The sequence below is a fragment of the Pan troglodytes genome, chromosome 1 (genome assembly GCF_028858775.2).
Source record: "Pan troglodytes isolate AG18354 chromosome 1, NHGRI_mPanTro3-v2.0_pri, whole genome shotgun sequence".
NCBI lineage: Eukaryota > Metazoa > Chordata > Mammalia > Primates > Hominidae > Pan > Pan troglodytes.
Genome location: NC_072398.2, coordinates 169,133,220 through 169,152,888, shown reverse-complemented (window position 1 = coordinate 169,152,888; position 19,669 = coordinate 169,133,220). Strand labels below are relative to the sequence as shown.

Below are 19,669 nucleotides of genomic sequence, written 5' to 3'. Positions count from 1 at the left end.
TGCCTTTACTCCTCTCACCTGGCCAAAGCTCTTCACTGACATAATTTTTATTTATTTATTTATTTTTTGTCACCCGAGAGTATAAGCTGTATGCTTTACCTTGCATTTCCTAGCAGGACTCCTTGGCCTTTTTCCTGTACAGTTTCAAAGTTAGCAAAGTTTTATTTCTACATAGAATTGTGTGCTGTATATCAACACTGGTTGACCTTTCAAGGATTAAAAAGAGCAAAACACTGCAGAATCTTTTCTAAAGAATGAAGGGCATCCTGTGACTTTGACATGGCTGTGTTGTCAGACAATCTCCCAGTCTAGAGATGGCTCCAATCTTACAGTGTCTGCTCAGGGAGAATGAAGTTTGAGGATGCCATGCTGTTCTGAGCCTTTCTTTATGCATTCAAGAGGTTATAGATCTGCATATCTGGAGGGCATAGATTCAACCCTGTGTTTTCATATTTTAATATTTGAATGTAACACCACGAGGTGAGGGGTTTAGCAGATGATAGCACTGTTGGTCTAAGTTACATATGCTCAGTTGAATTTAGAAGGCAGTAAATCGGATGGAAACTCCTCAAACCCATATGTCCTTTTAACATCTTTTCCATCATAATTCTCATAGTAATAATAGTAATGTTAATATAATAATAATGTTATTATTATTACTGTGAGAATTATGATGGAAAAGAAGTTATTACTATGAAGCGATTTCTATGGACTAAGCACATTACATGCTTTTAATAACTGTGAAATCTGTACTATTGTTATTTCCATTTACAAATGAGAAACTCAAATCTTCATGATTAAACAACTTGATCACTATCATTCGGCTAGTATTTGTGCTTAGGTTAAGTTGACAGTGATTTGTTTGGAAAATTAAATTCCAAAATCAGTATTTGCAAAGCTTTTAAGTTTTATATGTCTATACTTTCCCTGCATCATAATACAATTTCAACTAATACAATTTTTTTCTGGAAGATAATGGACTATTTTTATTTATAAATTCATATTCTACATTTATAAAAATTGTAAGGTACACTTAACATAAAATTTACCATCATAACTTTTTAAATGAATAGTTCAGTAGTGTTAAGTATATTCACATTTTAACTAATGTAATTTTTGTTATTTTTTGAGAGGGATTCTTATTCTGTTGCCCAGGCTGGAGTACAGTGGTGCTATCTTGGCTCACTGCAACCCGCGCCTCCTGGGTTCAAGGAATTCTCCTGCCTCAGCCTCGCGAGTAGCTGGGATTACAGGTGCGCACCACCACGCCTGGCTAACGTTTTTGTATTTTTAGTAGAGACGGGTTTTCGCCATGTTGGCCAGGCTGGTCTCGAACTCCTGGTCTCAAGTGATCTGCCCGCCTTGGCCTCCCAAAGTGCTGGGATTACAGGCATGAGCCACTGCACCCAGCTACAACTAATGTAATTTTAATTGTACTTGAGTACTACTGTCTGCCTGGTGGAACCTTAGGCATTTCAGCAAGATGATGGGGCTTTTAGATAAAGGATAGTTGTATGATTTGTTTTGTTTTCCTTACAACTAGCAAAAGTCCTGGACCAGGACTGACTGGTAACCATGTAAACAATTCCAGCATAACATAAAATTTTCAAGAGGTGAAACATCCAAGGAATGTATCTAATACACAAAGAAGTTATTCAACAGGAGACCAGAAGGGTTATGAGAAAGGAATAGTCTTCAAGAAGTGATTTCCATGGGACTCCTGCTTAAACCATTTAAAATATTGGGGTGCTTAAAATAGGTTTTTAAAGTACTAAGCTTTATAGGATAAAAGTATGTGCAAGCTTATGTACTTTTTGTTCCTCTTAAGAATATATTTTGATCTTTTAGCAGGTTCCTTTGTCCACTTCTCTTCCATTTTGCTTTTTATTGCTTTCTGTGCTGTGCTTACTGTGCAGCTCTGGGACTGCTTAGTTCTATGTCTGATGTGTGGAAAAATCTATTCTTACTGCCTAATAGTATTTAGGAAGTAATAAGACACAAGGAGCCAGGAACCGTATCAGTTTAATCTATCTTGAGTGGACTGAATGTACTTTGTGGGCACTTATTTTGAACATGATGGTGTTGTGGTAATTGGTATGATTAGTGTAATACTTTGCTATATTATAAAATAGTTAAAAATGGAGTTAGATGTTAGATAAGATAGCTTGCTCATTATTCATTAGAATCAATTAGTTATTACTTTGCATTCACTATAAACACATTTATTTCTCTTTCCCAAAAGTAAATGCTTAGCTTATTGGTCAAATCAGAAGACAGTCTTTTGAAATGATTAATTATACCCTATTGTTTTAAACCAGAACTGTTCTCGTGATTTTAATTCAGCTAATGGTTCCTGACATGGCTTCTGTTGCTCTGAAAATGGCAAAGGAAAAAGAAAAGGTGTAAATACCCTTTTTGAGTTTTGTGACCAAAATGTACATCAATTTCATTGCTGATGCAGTGTTTTGAATTAACTTCTGTGTTTCTTTACTTTTTATAGTGGTTTTGTGAATGTTTGGATAGAAACTAGGGACAAATTTGAGTCAAGATACTCTGTCAAATTAAGTTACAGGATTTTAGAGTTGAAAGAAGGGATCATAACTCATGTATCCAACTTTTTCATTTTACGTTTGTGAGGAAACTGACTCAGAGAAACGAAGACACTCGTGAAACTCTACACATCCAGGTGGGGACCAGGCTAGGTCTCAAAACTTGTCTCTTCTAATCCACACTCATCTTAACACTAATGGGCTGAATATCTGTCTTCATTCTGTCTCTCTCTTATATATCTTTTCTGCTTTTTAAAAATCTTGGAATTCTTGTTTTCTGACATTACTCACAACGGAAATTTTAATTCATGCTAGCTGTGCCACCGAGCTTGTGCAGATCACTGTTTTCCTTTTTCCTTAAGGTATACAAATCTGTGTGTGAGTGTACGTGTGTATAAAAGAACCTTTCCTTTGCCTCTTTGTACCCAGTTCCTCCTTTTGCCTACCTCCAGAATGAAATAGTTGTCTCCCTTTTATTTATTTATTTTTAATGTTTTTTAGAGACAAAGTCTCACTGTATTGCCCAGGGTGGTCTTGACCTCCTGGACTCAAGCGATCCTACCCCCTTGGCCTCCCAAATTGCTGGGATTACAGGCTGGGATTACACTATGCCCGGCCGGCTGTCTCCCTTTTAAACTTAATGGTTTCTTTCTGCATTCTCTATTTTAGCAACTTCCTTGAGATGTTGCTTTGAAGATTAATTTAGCTGTTAATTAATTTAGATTTTAACTTAATACTCCTTAGTTCAAATAATAATGGCCACATTTAAGAGTATACTTTTCAAGAAGCCAATATCTGGCTACCTGCTGTTTCATAGTTTCCTCAGTTGACCATTATTAAGTTGGAATAATTCTCTTATCCAATATTACAGAGCTAACTATTCATGTTGTCCAGAAATTCGTGTGTAGTCCCTTTAAAATTATCTTTGAAACATACTTTCTCTTACTGAAATAAAAATACATATCTGTGGAATGAAGCTGAAAGCCTAGTTCTGTAGTGACATGTGGTACAGCATTGAATTTGTTGGTTGGTAGATTGTTTCTTTTCACTTGTAGAGTACTTTCTATTTCAGAGTTGATTGAAGTTGTTTTGCTAGTCCTTCCTTGGAATCATTTCCTCCTTGTGAAGGACCTCTGTAATACAGCTGTACAGCAGGTATTTTGGTGTGGTGAACTATACAACACAGCCTAGAACTTTAATAACATACCATTAAGACTATATAAATTAGGTCAGGCATAGTGGCTCATGCCTGTGATCCCAGTACTTTGGGAGGCTGAGGTGGGAGGATCCCTTAGCCCAGAAGTTTGAGATCTGCTGAGCAACATAGGGAGACCACATCTCTACAAAAAATAAAAACGATTTAGCTGAATGTGGTGTACACTTGTGGTCCCAGCTACTCAGGAGGCTGAGGTGGGAGGAGCACTTAAGCCCAGGAGGTCGAGACTGCAGTGAGCCGTGATTGTGCCACTGCACTCAAGCCTGGGTGACAGAGTGAGACCCTGTCTCAAAAAAGAAAAAAGAGACTCTATGAGTTAACCATATTTCCTCTCATGAGTTTAGTTGACCAACTTTATATGTAATACACTCAGTTGACAGTAAGAGTCAAAATTATCAAAGGAAATAAACTATGATCCATCTCTTTGCCATCCTGCTGTGTGGTCTTTAAATTCCTATCCTGTTATTTGATGTCTTTAAAAGTTTGAGTGTTACATACAGAATAAATTTTTTAAAAACAAACAAACCCAAAAGATATTCTTCATTTTGAATGTAGTTAAGTCTTTGTTACACCTTGTGTTTCTTTATTGGGGTAATACTGCTAAGCATATAAATGTTAAATATTAGAACAATTCTTGGTATATATCTCCTGTTCTTATTTCCTAAATGCCTCTTATTGATGCATTTGCCAGTTTATTACCTATGACACTTTTCTTGTTGATTCCTTCTGTCTCCTCTTTATGTCGCATTCTCTACTTCGTGTCTTTTCACTGAGTTTGCCATGGTAGCTTGGATTTGTCATCTAGGTTTTAGAGCAATTTCACAGCTAGAGCTCTCCACATCTTCGAGTTGATGTCTCTGTCTGTGACAGAGCCTGTTTCCGCTGAACCACCTCTCCGCTCTAGGTGATGCTCTTGCACTCTGCCTTAGCTTATGTGAAATCTGGTCTCTTTGATCTTTGGGAATGTACACAAATATTCATATAATACATTTTATAGACACATGAGAAACTTTGAATCCCATCCATTTGGGCATAATGATTATCACATGTTTGAATCTGTTCATGTAACGGTCTTCTTACGCCCACCAAATGAATGGATTCTTGAGAAAGTAACTGTACATTGAAATTTGGCAAACAAATGCATGTTTTACCTGTACATGCAGGCATGCTGCACATTCTGTACCCTCTAACTTTTCATCTGCTAGGTACTGAAACATGAACCTCTGGTGGCCAAGTGCAATATTTAGGGGATTCAGTTTTATACACTTTGGTAAGATGATAAAAATATCTTCTAACATATTTGTCTTCTTTCAACATTTCATTCATTTAGCAAATACTTAAGTTAGAGAAGCAGCATTGCTTAGTGTGGCTAAAAGCACAAACTCTGGGAATTGACTGGCTGGCTTAATTTCTGGCTCTGCCATTTACCAGCCATGTGCTTTGGTTAAGTTATTTAATTTTTCTCAATTTCCTCACCAGGAAAGTGGGGATAATGTTGGTACATACCTACCTCATGATGGTGTGAGAATTAAATGGGTTCAAATAAATAAGATTCTGAGAACAGTGCCTGGTATGGCAAGAGCTTAGTAAGTGTTACCAGCTGTTGTTGTTATTCCTATATGATGGGATGTGGCTTTTGCTTTTGGTGTACTTGCCGTCCAGTGGGAAGAGGCAAACTAAATAGATAGTCATTCAACATTTTAACTACTCTTCAGTGCCTTCTCCATGACAAGCACTGTAGTAGGCCCTGAAAATCAAGCAAAAACTAAGCAAACACATTCTTGGTCTCATAAAGCTCTTTTAGTAGGAAGTAATTTAAAGGAAATAATTTACAATAATTTCAGTAAAATGTAAAAAGTATTTTAATGAAGAAAATGCAACAAGCTGTGGATACATCTAACAGGAAGACCAAACTAATTCTAGAAGGTCAAATAATAAAGGAAATATATTATGATAAATGCTGTAATTGAAGGTCTTTTTTGGTTTAGGGATATCAGAGTAGGAAGTGCTTGGGTCTTCAGGGAGTAAGGGAATGCTTCTCATTGGAGGAGACACTTGAGCTGACTCTGGTGGCAAAGTCTAGACAAGTGGCAGTGGGTCAGGGAGAGCATTTGCGGCTGAGGGGATGGTTTGCATTAAGCCATGCAGCATGACAAGGCCTTTCACAATACCTGGGATAAAGTGTTGGGCAAACGGGAGCAGGCAGTGATATGTATGGGGAAAGTGAGAGACGAGACAGAACTGCAGTTCTGAAGGATTTTCCTTCCACGAAGAATAAAGGAGTTAGGACTTTATCTTGAAGGCAGTAGGTGTCCCTGAAGTATTGTAAGCAGAGGAGGAATTATGATCACCTTTTTATTTTTAAAGATGGTTCTATTATCTCTCTAGAAAATTGACTCATGGGGGCAAGATTAGAGACAGGTAGACTTATCAGGAAACTGTAGCAGCTGCTCAGAAGTAACGAGAAGCTGAACCAAGGCTGTGGCAGTGGAAATGGAAAGGAAGAATCAGAAGAGATAAAGGGCTGAGATAAAAAAACCTGACATGCCTTAGTGAGCAACTCAATGGAGGGGTGAGGGGGAGAAGGGAATGCTTGAGTATATGCTGATGCCACTCAGAGGATATAGGGAGGCCAAGGCGGGAGGATCACTTGAGGCCAGGAGTTCGAGACCAGCCTAGCCAATATGGCAAAACCCCATCTCTACTAAAAATAGAAAAATTAGCTGGGAGTGACGGCACACACCTGTAACGTCAGCTACTCAGGTGGCTGAGGCATGAGAATCCAGCCTGGGTGACAGAGAGGGATTCTGTCTTTAAAAAAAAAAAAAAAAAAAAGAGGTGTAGGGTACAACTTTCAGAAATAAATGGGCTGAACCAAACATATGGTACACTGTTACAGTGTGTATAATAATATAAGCCTTTTGAATAAAGAGGAAAAAAATTCCTTCAGAAGAGAATGGCTCCCATAGTACATGTTTCTCATGTTCTATGATTGGTCTCTGGTGCCCTCTATTGGCTATTTAGTCTAAAGCAGCATCTTGATTCTTAAACACAATGTTCCTTGCAGTGTTATTTACCAAAAGAAGAAATATTAGAGATTTTACAATTATGATGAAAGGTGATAAAAACTGATGGGGATTTTGTTTTTAGTAGGAAGACAGTTAAAATAATTTCAGCAAGGTACCATCAGGGGTGTGCACATTGGCAGCACATATACTAAAATTGGAATGATACAGAGATCAGCACAACCCTTGTGCAAGAATAACATGCACATTTGTGAAGCGCTTCATATATTTATCTATGTAAATATGCCTGGGGGCCTAGGGGTTGGGTAAGGGTTTTGAGAAGTGTCCGTATAACATTTGTTTGCTATAACATGCACATAATATCATAGATTGTATTTTCAGAAAATGGACCTTTCTGATGAGAAGCAGCCTGAGTCAGGCTGGTGTTTGAGCATTTTTATGCAGCAAAGCCTCAAGAATAGCAGCCACCTCAGTAGGCAGTAGCAGCTGCTGTTTTTCCATAGGGTGGCTGCTGCATGTGATGTAAAGGAAATGAAAGGAAATGACTGTTACTCATTAAAGCGATTTCATTCAGCTACGTGGGAAATCACAGGCAGAAAAGTCATCATAAAAAATGAAGCAGTGATTATACATAATGGGGCATCTTCAGAGGTAGCTAGTTTGTCCCCTCCCTGCCCCCCAAATGACGAAGAAGCTGCCTTTGGGTTCTGTCGTCCAGGAAAAGGGACGTTAGATTGGATTTAGTGTTTAGCATAACTAGTGGTCTAAACCTGAATACATTTTAGTAAGAAAGCATTCCTGTCACTAGTTTGAGGTCTAAAGAAGGCCTCACTTTGTGTAAATTAGTGCTCACAATGACTTTTCTGGCAATAAGGAAAATATATTCACCTTTCAAGGGTAGAAGTCTATTTCCATTTCCTTCTGGTGAATCGTCCTTTAGAATGTTCCTAAATTATCAATTCAGTGGGTTGCATTTTGAAAACCTCCTCACCTATTTGGGTTAAAAATAATATTTTTAAATTTTGGTGTTATCTGAAACTGCAGAGATTGTTCACAAACAACTTGGTGCAACCATTTATTTGCTTTTGGTATATTTTGCTGTTGCAGTTTTCTCTAAGGAAGTGTAGGAATTATTAATATGAAGTAATGTTAGCTGCTGGGCAGTTCATGAGAGGAATAAGCTATTATGTAGTCTCCCTTCTCCCCCGAATATAAAAGCCTTTCATCAAAAACTGACATCCTAAATGAAGGAAATAATTGTACAGCTTATTTATTAGTGTGTCAAACTTAAAATGTAATGGTTTCATATTTCAGGATGAAAAGTGTGTTGTGATTCATGGTTGCCAGTGACAAAATAGACAGCTCTTTTATATTACCACGTCGATTGCCTGCTGATATGCCACTGTACTTTTTGGTTCTCTTCTGTTCTCTTCCTATGCAATAGCTCCCTCTACTTGAAAATACTGGTGTAATTATAGTTTAACACTACTTTATTAGTGAGTTCCCTGGGCTCTTTTTTACTTTTAATCCTCTTCATAAATATGTGGTGTTATATTACATCAGAGCATGTAAGAAAATTTTGAAGAGTCTCTTGACTCGGGGGTAGAAAGGCAGGGTTAGTTGCAAAAAGCAAGATAAGTTACATTTGAAGGCATTCTTCAAGGAATTAGCTGTGTAGCCTTTGTTGATTTAAATATGGTATATTTGGTTAAAATTCCATGCAGTACTTTGAAAATGAACCCTGATGTTTGAAACACAGAGGCATAGAAAACTGGATCAGAAAACTTCAAAAGAATCATCAGCCACTTCAAACAGACATAGCTGGGAACTTGGCAAGTTCTTACTTTGCTAATTCCAAAGTTTTATAATTCCCACACAAAACCTAGCAGTTTTTCTCTACTTTCTCTGGAAGGTTTTAAGAGAGGCTAGAGTAGTAGAATCTCAGGTTACAATATGTTGCCTTGTGGAACAGCATGTGCATAATGAAACAATGGGAGAAGCATAGAGAAACCAACGTGAATGCTGCTGTGATTGGGATGTCATTTTTTCTCTCCCTTGCTAAGTTAGAAGTTCAGTAATAGTGCCATACACCTCCACCATTAAGACAAATTAAGAGACTCTGCTCAATCATAAGATGGCCATATGAATATTTCTTTCTTCTCAATTTACAACTCTTTGTTTCCCGTTTCTTCTGACCATTAATGATGCAGAGCAAGCTGCAGAGTGAGGTGGTCAAGAGTAAGGACTTAAGAGCCAGGCTGCCTGGTTGGATTCTGGCTATGCCACATATACACTGGGTGATATTGACTAGTTTCCTTAACTTTCTGAGCCTCGGTTTCGTCATCTGTAAAACACAGACAATAAATTTGCCTACATCCTGGAGATGTAAGGATTAGATAAGTTAGTGATTGTCAAGCCCAACATATAGTAAGTGCTATATATCAGTTGGTTAAATAAATTAAAAAACAATAGTGGAGATATAAATTGGTTTTCATTAACCAGATGTATTGAATGTCAATGTTGTCCTCAGTGTTTAATATCAAGAAATATGGGGCCCTCCCAACGGGTGAAAGATCTGTGTGTTGCTTTTGTTCATAAATTCATATTTAAGTATGTATTGGAATAGTTGTGACCTAAGGGTACTATATCATAATTTTAGGTCACATTATTTATAAATATACTTTTTAAAATACAGTGGAATCTTCCATGGTTTCCATGTCTTTTCTGGATTTGTGTGGTTTTATAGGAGGATTCTGTACTACTGGTGAAGGTATAAGAATGGAGTATCATTTCCCATTTTATATTTATGATTACGTTCATGCTTTTCTTGGAGCTTACTTACGGCTCTAGAGGAGTAACAGACAGGCTTATCTTTGGTCCATCATATGACTGTGCTTGAGAATGTCAGAGAATCTTGCCCAGCTGTTCCCAGACCTCGTATGGTCCAACCAAATATCAATCACCAAAAATTTTAACAGGAAATCTATATATTTTGAGCACTCAGACATGCCACTGAAATTGTTAAGATTATATTTTCACCTTGATACAACCTGATATTTGCGTGATGTTTTATTTATTTATTTTTTGGGACAGGGTCTTGCTCTGTCACCACAGCTCTGCAGTGAGCTCTGAACCACAGCTCACTGCAGCCTTGACTTCCTGGGCTGAAGCAATCCTTCCACCTCAGCACCCCCTGCTCCACCTCCCTGGTAGTTTGGACTACAAACACACACTACCACACCTGGCTAATTTTTGTATATTTTGCGGAAATGGGATTTCGTCATGTTGTCCAGGCTGGTCTTGAATCCTGGGCTCAAGCGATCCTCCTGCCTTGGCCTCCCAAAGTGCTGGGATTACAGGCATGAGCCACTGCACCTGGCCTTTTAATTTTTTTAATTACAAAAACTTTTTCTAGCAAGGTCTTGCTATATTGCCTAGGCTAATCTCAAACTCTTGAGCTCAAGCAGTCCTCCCACCTCAGCCTCCCAAGAAGCTGGAATTATACAGAGGTGTACAACCATACCTGGCTTAGAGTGAGATTTTAATTTATTTTTACCTGTTTAGAAGATTATCACCAGAGTGCCAGACACATGAAGTAAGTGGTCAAATAAGATTCATCGGTCAACTCAAGCTGTCCTAAGGCTGCATATTTATTTTCAGTGCATGGACTCATCTTTCTTCTTTGCTCGATTCACAGGACCCTTTAGATCCTACAAGATCAGTGATTGTGATCCGCTCCCTGGTAGCAGATGGTGTAGCAGAAAGAAGTGGGGGACTATTACCTGGAGACCGCCTGGTCTCAGTCAATGAATACTGTTTGGACAACACCTCACTTGCTGAAGCTGTGGAAATATTGAAAGCTGTGCCACCAGGCCTAGTACACCTTGGCATCTGTAAGCCTTTGGTGGTAAGTGTTGTATTTTGTTAATATAGGAAGTGATAATAGTGCAACAGTTAAAAACATGGATTTTGGAGACACATATACCTGGCCAAGAATTTCTGTTCTACTGTTTACTATGTGTGTGACCTTGGGCAGGTTTCTTAATGTCCTTGACTTACAATATCAGAAAAAATAAAGTCTACCTCATAGGGTTTTGGGATTTAAAGGTTATATTCATTAAGTGCATAGCATATTATTACATAAATACTAGCTGCTAATGTTGCTAATTCTACTACTACCACTCTTACTACTATTTTCATCTTTACGCTTTTAGCACAGACTTCTAAGCTCTCAGAACATTTCTTATATGTAAATTATTATTATTATTATTTTATGGACAGAGTCTCTCTCTGTCATCCAGGCTGGAGTGCAGTGGCACGATCTTGGCTCACTGCAACCACTTCCTGTGTTCAAGCGATTCTCCTGCCTCAGCCTCTCAAGTAGCTGGGATTACTGGCATGTGCCACTGTGCCTGGCTACTAATGTGCCTGACCATGTTGGCCAGGCTGGTCTTGAACTCCTGAGCTCAGGCAATCTGCCTGCCTTGGCCTCCCAAAGTGCTTTTTTAGGGGTGTGAGGCATTGCACCTGGCTATTCTTATATGTAAATTAAAATAAGTATCCATTTTAACTTTCATTTGGGAATGGTGTCAAGATGGTATGATAAGTTGAAATCCTTGCAGCTATAGCATTTTAACCATATAACACTGAGCGTTTAATATGCTTTTCTCTCCATCAAAGCACCTTGTAACTCCTAGCATCAAGAACCCCTATAATGTCAAACCATCTTGAAGTCATCTTGTTGCTTTATCTTATGGTCAGGTTACTGCTTATGACTGAAGGCTACATTACAGTTATGGTGCTCTGGAGGCCTCTAATGCAAAAAACAAACCACCACCACCACCGCCAACAAAAACTTAATGATGATGATTTTCAGCCAGTTTTATTATTATTAAGTGCTTACTAAATGTCATTCTTTCAAGCCCTTTACACTTATTAACTATTAACTAACCTAATCCTTACAGCAACTTTAAGAATAGTCCTTTTGTTACCCTCATTACAGATGAATCAATCGAGGCACAGAGAATTGTGTAACTTACCCAAGGTCTTATAACTAGTAAGGGGCAGAGTTGTAATGTGCACCCAGCAGGGCACCTTCAAACCCTGTGCTCTTAGCCACAGTGCTCTACATGCCTGTCTTACTATGTTGTCACTTGCCTAGTTTGTATGCAGCATGTCTGAAACAGATAGCTTGGTTGTAATAAATTGTTAGTCTGGATTTCTAGAAACCTGGGCTCTGCCCCCTGGCTTTGCTATGAGTTAGCCCAGTAGGTTTCAAACTTAAAGATATGTAATATATATAAGAATCACCTGACAGGTAGTTAAAATGCAGTTTCCCAGGTTCTACTCCCAGAGATTCTCATTTAGTAATTCTGATATGCTCTTCAGGAATCTACCTCTTCAATGGGTCACCTATGTAATTCTGATGCAGAATTTTGTACTTTGAGAAACATCGTACTAGTAATTTGATCAATAGTTATACCACTTCTCTAAGCCTATTTTTTTCATCTTTGAAAAGACTGAACAAGACTAGAGAATTCCGAAGGTATTTTTTTAACTCCAATTCTTTAATGTATGAAACATTTTAACTTAACATACGAATAACATACTATAAGTGCTCATATGTATAGATAGATGGATAGGTAAATATAGATAGATGTGTTCATTGTATTAGGCTGTTCTTGCATGGCTGTGAAGAAATACCTGAGACTGGGCAATTTGTAAGAAAGAGGTTTAATTAGCTCACAGTTCTACAGGCTGTACAGGAAGCATGGTGGCATCTGCTTCTGGGGAGGCCTCTGGGAGCTTTTACTCACGGCAGAAGACAAAGTGGGGGCAGGCACTCTTATGGCAAAAGCAGGAGTGAGAGAGAGTTGGAGTGGGGTGGGGGATGCCACAGAGCCATACTTTTTTTGCTTTTTGGAGACAGAGCCTCACTCCGTCATCCAAGCTGGAGTGCAGTGGTGCAATCTCGGCTCACTGCAACCTCCATCTCCCAGGTTCAAGCAATTCTTCTGCCTTGGCCTTCAAGTAGCTGGGACTACAGGCGCTCACCACCACGCCCAGCTAATTTTTGTATTTTTAGTAGAGACAGGGTTTCACCATGTTGGCCAGGCTGGTCTTGAACTCCTGAGCTCAGGCAATCCACCTGCCTTGGCCTCCCAAAGTGCTGAGATTACAGGCGTGAGCCACCACAGCTGGCCATGCCACACACTTTTAAACCACCAGGATCACATGAGTACTCATTCATTCACCATCGCGAAGACAGCACCAAGCCATGAGGGATCCACCCCCATCACCCAAACATCTCCCACCAGGCCCCACCTCTAGCTTTGGGGATTAAAATTCAACATAAGATTTTGGCAGAGACAAATATACAAACTGTATCAATCATATATAAATAGATTCATGTACAGCATACGGTATTTTTGCATGGGAGACCAAAAGGTGGTCTTCATGTATTACTTTTTTATTCTGGCCTGTGTATTACATCTATCAGACACTTTAAATATTTCAAAGTGGAATATAGCACATAGCTAAGTAATTCTTGACCTTTTGTGTATTTGGTATGGGTATTGCCGTGGTCAACAGATGATGCCATGAGGTGCTTGGTTTGTGTTTTAGATAAATTAAGGACAGGAAAACTATTATGTTTTTATGGGACCTCATCTTCTTAATGTTTTGGGTTGTAGCAGGAACTTTGTCTAGATTTTCCCTGATGGTTATTTGCCAGATTAGTGTGGCTGCATGGGGACATCCCAAACTATTTGTGTCCTAGAGCACTTCAACAGCAGAGCCTTTACCTTCAAGCAGTTTTAGGAAGTCTCGGGCCATTTAACAAAACAAAACAAAAACGAGTTGGTAGCAACTGGGTGTGGATCCTCGTGCTATTTCTGGTGGAAGGACCTTGGAGCATTACTCTGAGAGTGTTTTGGAACATAATGATTGTGGGTGGAACTTCACCCAGGCCTCCCTCAGTGAGGCCAAGGCTGCCAAGATTACTTAGGAGTGGGAGGCCAATGAAGGGATTGAGAGAAAGGTCAACTTCAAGAATTTTTTTTCTTTTTAACTACTAAGTAAGCTTCCTTTAACATCTGGGGTCTTCTGGGAAAACTGCTCATGAGCTACAAATAGTGATTCAAGGAACCAGGCATGGATCTTCTCTGAGGTATCTCTCTCTCTCTCCCTCTCTCTCTCCCCTTCTCTCTCTCTCATAGTAAAATTGACAGCCACTTATCTAATTAACTAATTTTTTGTTGTTGTTGTTTTTTGAGATGGAGTTTCACTCTTGTTGCCCAGGCTGGAGTGCAAATGGCGTGATCTCAGCTCACCGCAACCTCCACCTCCCGGGTTCAAGTGATTCTCCTGCCTCAGCCTCCCGAGTAGCTGAGATTACAGGCATGCGCCACCATGCCCAGCTAATTTTTGTATTTTTAGTAGAGACAGTGTTTCTCCATGCTGGGCAGGTTGGTCTCAATCTCCTGACCTCAGGTGATCCACCCGCCTCGGCCTCCCAAAGTGCTGAGATTACAGGTGTGAGCCACTGCGCCTGGCCTAATTAACTAATGTTTACTGAACATTTACTCAATCCACAGTGCAAGTGGGGACAGAGAATGTGAATAAGCAGATCCCAAGTCAGGGTAGAGCAGAAAGACTGTGAATATAATGGTGATGAGAACAAATTATTTGTATTAAGTCTTGTATTTATATAGCTATAGTATGTATATATCTATACACTTCATGTTATATATTTTCATCTTAGCTCTTTTCTAAAAAGAGGCTTAAAACCTAGGTGACAGGTTGATAAGTGCAGCCTCAAATATATCAGACCCCAAAAATGAATGAAATGACTTATTTTTATTATTTAACATAAAAATAGAGATGGGGTCTCTCCATGTTGCCCAGGCTGGTCTTGAACTCCTGGGCTGAAGTGATGCTTCTGCCTCAGCCTCCCAAAGTGCTGGAACTACAGATGTGAGGCACCACGCCCTGGCTGAAATGACTTTAAAAACTGCATTATATCTTCAGAAGTAATGGAGCAGAACTGACAATAAAACTCTTGAGCCAGACAGCTATGGGTTTTTGCTTAGTTATGTGGTTTGCAAGGCTACGTGTCCTTGTGCCAGTTATTCAACCTCATCAGCTTCCACTTTGCTCATCTGTAAGATGAGGATTGGCTGTACGCGGTGGCTCACGCCTGTAGTCCCAGCACTTTGGGAGGCGGAGGCGGGCAGATCACCTGGGAGGTCAGGAGTTCAAGACCAGCCTGCCCAACATGGCGAAACCTCGTCTCTACTAAAAATACAAAAACATTAGCCAGCAAGGTGTTGCTCGCCTGTAGTCCCAGCTACTTTGGAGGCTGTGGCAGGAGAATCGCTTGAACTGGGGCAGTGGAGGTTGCAGTGAGCCAAGATTACACCACTGCACTCCAGTCTGGGTGACACAGCGAGACTCTCTGTCTCAATTTAAAAAAAAAAAAAAAAGATGAGGATTGCATGGCATGATAATTGTGAACATAGGCTCTAGTACCAGACAGCCAGGGTCGAAATTTTGGGATATGTAGTGTTTGGCAAATTACTGTGTCCACTTTTGCTCACCAGTAAAATAGGGCTAATAAGAGGACCCACGTTTTAGAGTATATATTAATGTATTAATTAATATATTAAATATATTTACAGTACTTAATTTTGTGCCAGGTACATAGTTATATATACAAGGTCTATTCCTGGGAAAGTGATTTTTCTTTAAGAAATACTTTAAAAAGTTTGGGAAGCTCTGACCTGAATATGGAGTTCTTTTTAGTTATTAAAGAAAGTTTGTTCTAATGAAACAATTTGAATAAATTTTGTGTTGTGTATTTGTCTTAAAGGAAAGATGAGAATCTGAAGAGTTTGAAACCAGGATATTTTCTTTCTTTCTTTCTTTCTTTTTTTTTTTTTACGTGAATGAATCTTTTCTTTTTTCTTTCTTTCTTTTACTTTAAGTTCTGGGATACATGTGCAGAATGTTCAGGTTTGTTAAATAGGTATACGTGTGCCATGGTGATTTACTGCGCTTATCAACCCATCATCTAGGTTTTAAGCCCCGTTTGCATTAGGTATTTGTCCTAATGCTCTCCCTCCCCTTGCCCCCCACCCCACAATATTTTCTTATTTATAAATAAAAGTGGTTTATATTTTCAGGAAGATAATGAAGAAGAAAGTTGTTATATTTTACATTCAAGCAGTAATGAAGACAAGACTGAATTTTCAGGAACAATTCATGATATAAATTCATCTTTAATACTCGAAGCACCCAAGGTATTTAATAAATTTATTTCCCATTTGAATGATTTGCTATGAGCTAAAATTTCTATGTAGAAAGAATAAAAAGAAAATAAGACAAAAGCTTGTCCTTATCCTTTGGCTAAGTAGAAATAAATAAAGACATAAAGAAGACAAAAGCTTGTCCCCATCCCTGGCTAAATAGATATAAATGAACTAATCCTCCTTTCTCTCTCTCTCTCTTTTTTGAGATGGGATCTCCCTCTGTCACCCAGGCTGGAGTGCAGTGGTGGGATCTGGGATCTCTGTAACCTCTGCCTCCCAGGTTCAAGTGATCCACCCACCTCAGCCTCCTGAGTAGCTGGGACCACAGGCATGTGCTACCACGTCTAGCTAATTTTTTGTATTTTTGGTAGAGATGAGGTTTTATCACGTTGCCCAGGCTGGTCTTGAACCCCTGAGCTCAAGCAATCTACCTGCCCCAGCCTCCCAGAGTGCTGGCATTACAGGTGTGAGCCATTGTGCCTGGCCTCATTGTATATATACATATATATATAGTTGTTGTTGTTATTTTGTTTTTTTTGACAGACTCTCACTCTGTCACCCAAGTTGGAGTACAGTGGTGTGATCTCGGCTCACTGCAACCTTTGCCTCCCAGGTTCAAGCGATTCTCCTGCCTCAGCCTTCCAAGTAGCTGGGACTACAGGCGTGCGCCACCACGCCTGGCTAATTTTTGTGTTTTTAGTAGAGACAGGGTTTCGCCATGTTGGCCAGGCTGGTCTTGAACTCCTGACCTCAGGTGATGTGCCCACCTCGGCCTCCCGAAGTGCTGAGATTACAGACGTGAGCCACCACGCCCAGCCTATTTTTTTAAAACTAAATTCTTTCCTTCCATATCACATTGCCTCTAAATGATAAAGGCACGACGTAAAGCATTTTCAAAGAACAACATACACTAATGTATTCCTAAAATTTTGGATGGTAGAACATTGTTGAAAATAGACCTGCATTTAAAATGCTATAAAAATGGAACTACACAAAAAGTATTCATATTGAATACTTTCTAAAGAAGAGTTATTTAGTCAAACCCTACCTTATGCTTTAATTTTAGAAAATTTATTTTGAAGCTTTCCTTTTTTATTCTTAAAAGGAATTATACTTATGTTGCTCTTTGCAGTTAGAGTATGGTTTTGCTTTACTTGATAACAACTGTCTAGTGATATTCTTTGCATAATATGTAGACAGTGTCTCAAGATGATATATGTTTCTATGATGTCTATTATATTTTTTAGTGCCGACATTTTAAAAATTTCATAACCATATGATGTGTTCAAATACATCCTCTAACCACATTAAAAAAAAAATACAGGGCAGTATTACTGTTTTCAGTTTTTGTTGTTGTTTTTTTTTTTTGAGATGGTATCTTGCTCTGTTGTCCAGGCTGGAGGGCAGTGGTGTGATCATAGCTCACTTCAGCATCAGTCTCCTTGGCTCAAGCAATTCTTTGCCTCAGTCACCCAAGTAGCTGGCACCACAGGCGCATGCCACCATGCCTGGCTAATTTTTAAATTTTTTTGTAGAGATGGGGGCTCACTATATTGCCCAGCCTGGTCTAGAACTCTTGTACTCAAGAGATCCTCCTGCCTTGGCCTCCCAAAGTGCTGGGATTACAGGCATGAGCCACCATGCCCAGCCCTACTGTGTTAATTTAAAAGCTTCACTACAATGATGTTTAGCTGCAAGGAGAAGACAATAGAAAAGAATAGATTTATTCCAGGAATTTACCTCTTGGTAGTAAAGAATAAGACTTAAAATAGGAAAGATCTTTGATCTCTTAGAAAGAAGAGGACCTCATTATGCCCAGCACCCAGAGGTTCTCCAGAGATAGGTCATGGTCTGAGCAAATCTATATGCCAGGTTTTAGCCAGGAACCCACACAGTTTCTGCACATTTAGTTTCAGTGGTATGCACTAGCTATTCTGATTAGTGAAATATAAATTAATTTTTAAAATACTGTATTCATTCCTTCTTATTTATTTTCAACACAGATGAAAAATAAGATTTGTTATTTTTTATATTATAAAAGAGTCATACTCAAAGTAGAGACATACTCCCCATATCTTTAGTTTATAGAGAATGTTTTCTGAACATTCAGATAGTTATAATTTCTTTTGAGTTATTTAAGCTTGAAAATCCTGACCTTTTAAGTCTTTGCTTTCTTAAATAATAGCTTGCAGTGTATGTATACTTATGTACTACTTTTTATGGGTTAAATATTTAGTGTAAGAGTTTAACAAAATTCCTATTTCTAGTGGAGAATTGTCAGGTGGTTAATGTATAATGAACGTTTTAGCAAAATCATTCACCTTGCCAAGGGCAGATTTCTGCCTCATAATTTACTATTTGTCCCCCTTCTGGGTTAAGGATTATGTGGAGGTGAGCTTGTGTTTCTCCATGTTTGCTGTGGAGAGCTGTGCATGTTAGCTGTGCCTTGGCATATGCAGTCACGCCAGCGTTTGAAAATTTTCCAGTTTATCTGTATAGTGCAGCTTCAGGACAGGCGTAACTTCACATTTTTTGCATCTTTTATTTATAGGGATTTAGAGATGAACCATATTTTAAAGAAGAACTTGTGGATGAACCATTTCTAGATCTGGGAAAGTCTTTCCATTCCCAACAAAAAGAGATAGAGCAAAGCAAGGAGGCCTGGGAGATGCATGAATTTCTGACTCCTAGATTGCAGGAAATGGATGAAGAAAGAGAAATGCTTGTTGATGAAGAATATGAGTTATATCAAGATCCCTCACCATCCATGGAGTTGTATCCCTTGTCGCACATTCAAGAGGCCACTCCTGTGCCCTCTGTGAATGAACTTCACTTTGGTACACAGTGGTTGCATGATAATGAACCATCCGAGTCTCAAGAGGCAAGAACCGGGAGGACTGTCTATTCCCAGGAGGCACAGCCGTATGGCTATTGCCCTGAAAATGTGGTAAGAGATTAGAATAGATATTCCACACCTCCCCTTCTGCTCTCCTCGCCTGTCCCTGTCTCTAACTCATGTCACTTCAATGTTGTTTGTTTTTAAATGGGCCTTTCCGTAAGTCACTGTTTACAAGATGTGTCATCCAGTGTCTAGCTGTAAGTATAAGCTCATCTTTTCTGTATTTCACATCTTCTCATGGGGGTCAATAAACTGCAGTTGCCTTGCTGTTGTTTTAGGGCTTTTTGCTTTGCTTTTTTAGTGATTTTTTCCAATTTCTCATTTCAAAGAAGAGTTCTTTTAACATTTGTGATTTAAAAAAAAAAATTCACTGGGGAAACACAGCTGTATATTTTTCACATAGTATATTTATCAGGCAAAATCAAGGCCAAGTTAGTACATACATATTCTTGTTTATATCTTGGTCACCCACATTGTTCTCTGTGTTATGTATGATGCTAAAAGCACTCAACTCTAGAAAATTATCTTTACACTTGAGATGCTATTTATTTACAACTTGGAGGGAAAGCATTGTGTGTGTGTATATATACACGTGTATATATATATATACACGTGTATATATATATGTATATAAAATTTTCTTTTCCCTTTTTTTTTTTTTTTTTTTTTTT

The 19,669-nt window shown here is 38.8% G+C and overlaps 1 protein-coding gene and 1 non-coding gene across 15 annotated transcripts in view; both read left to right on the top strand.

The window, feature by feature from the left end:
* PATJ (PATJ crumbs cell polarity complex component) overlaps window positions 1-19,669 on the top strand; it is a 421,434-nt gene that overhangs the window by 103,990 nt on the left and 297,775 nt on the right. For all 14 annotated transcript variants that reach the window (XM_063817330.1, XM_016919657.4, XM_016919650.4 and 11 more), the window contains 3 exons: window positions 10,489-10,698; window positions 15,974-16,090; window positions 18,651-19,046. In XM_063817330.1, coding sequence (XP_063673400.1) covers window positions 10,489-10,698; window positions 15,974-16,090; window positions 18,651-19,046 — 723 coding nt within the window. The remainder of the gene's footprint in view (window positions 1-10,488; window positions 10,699-15,973; window positions 16,091-18,650; window positions 19,047-19,669) is intronic.
* On the top strand, window positions 6,960-7,061 carry LOC112207049 (U6 spliceosomal RNA). Its single transcript, XR_002941530.1, has one exon. It is a non-coding gene; the product is annotated as a U6 spliceosomal RNA (small nuclear RNA).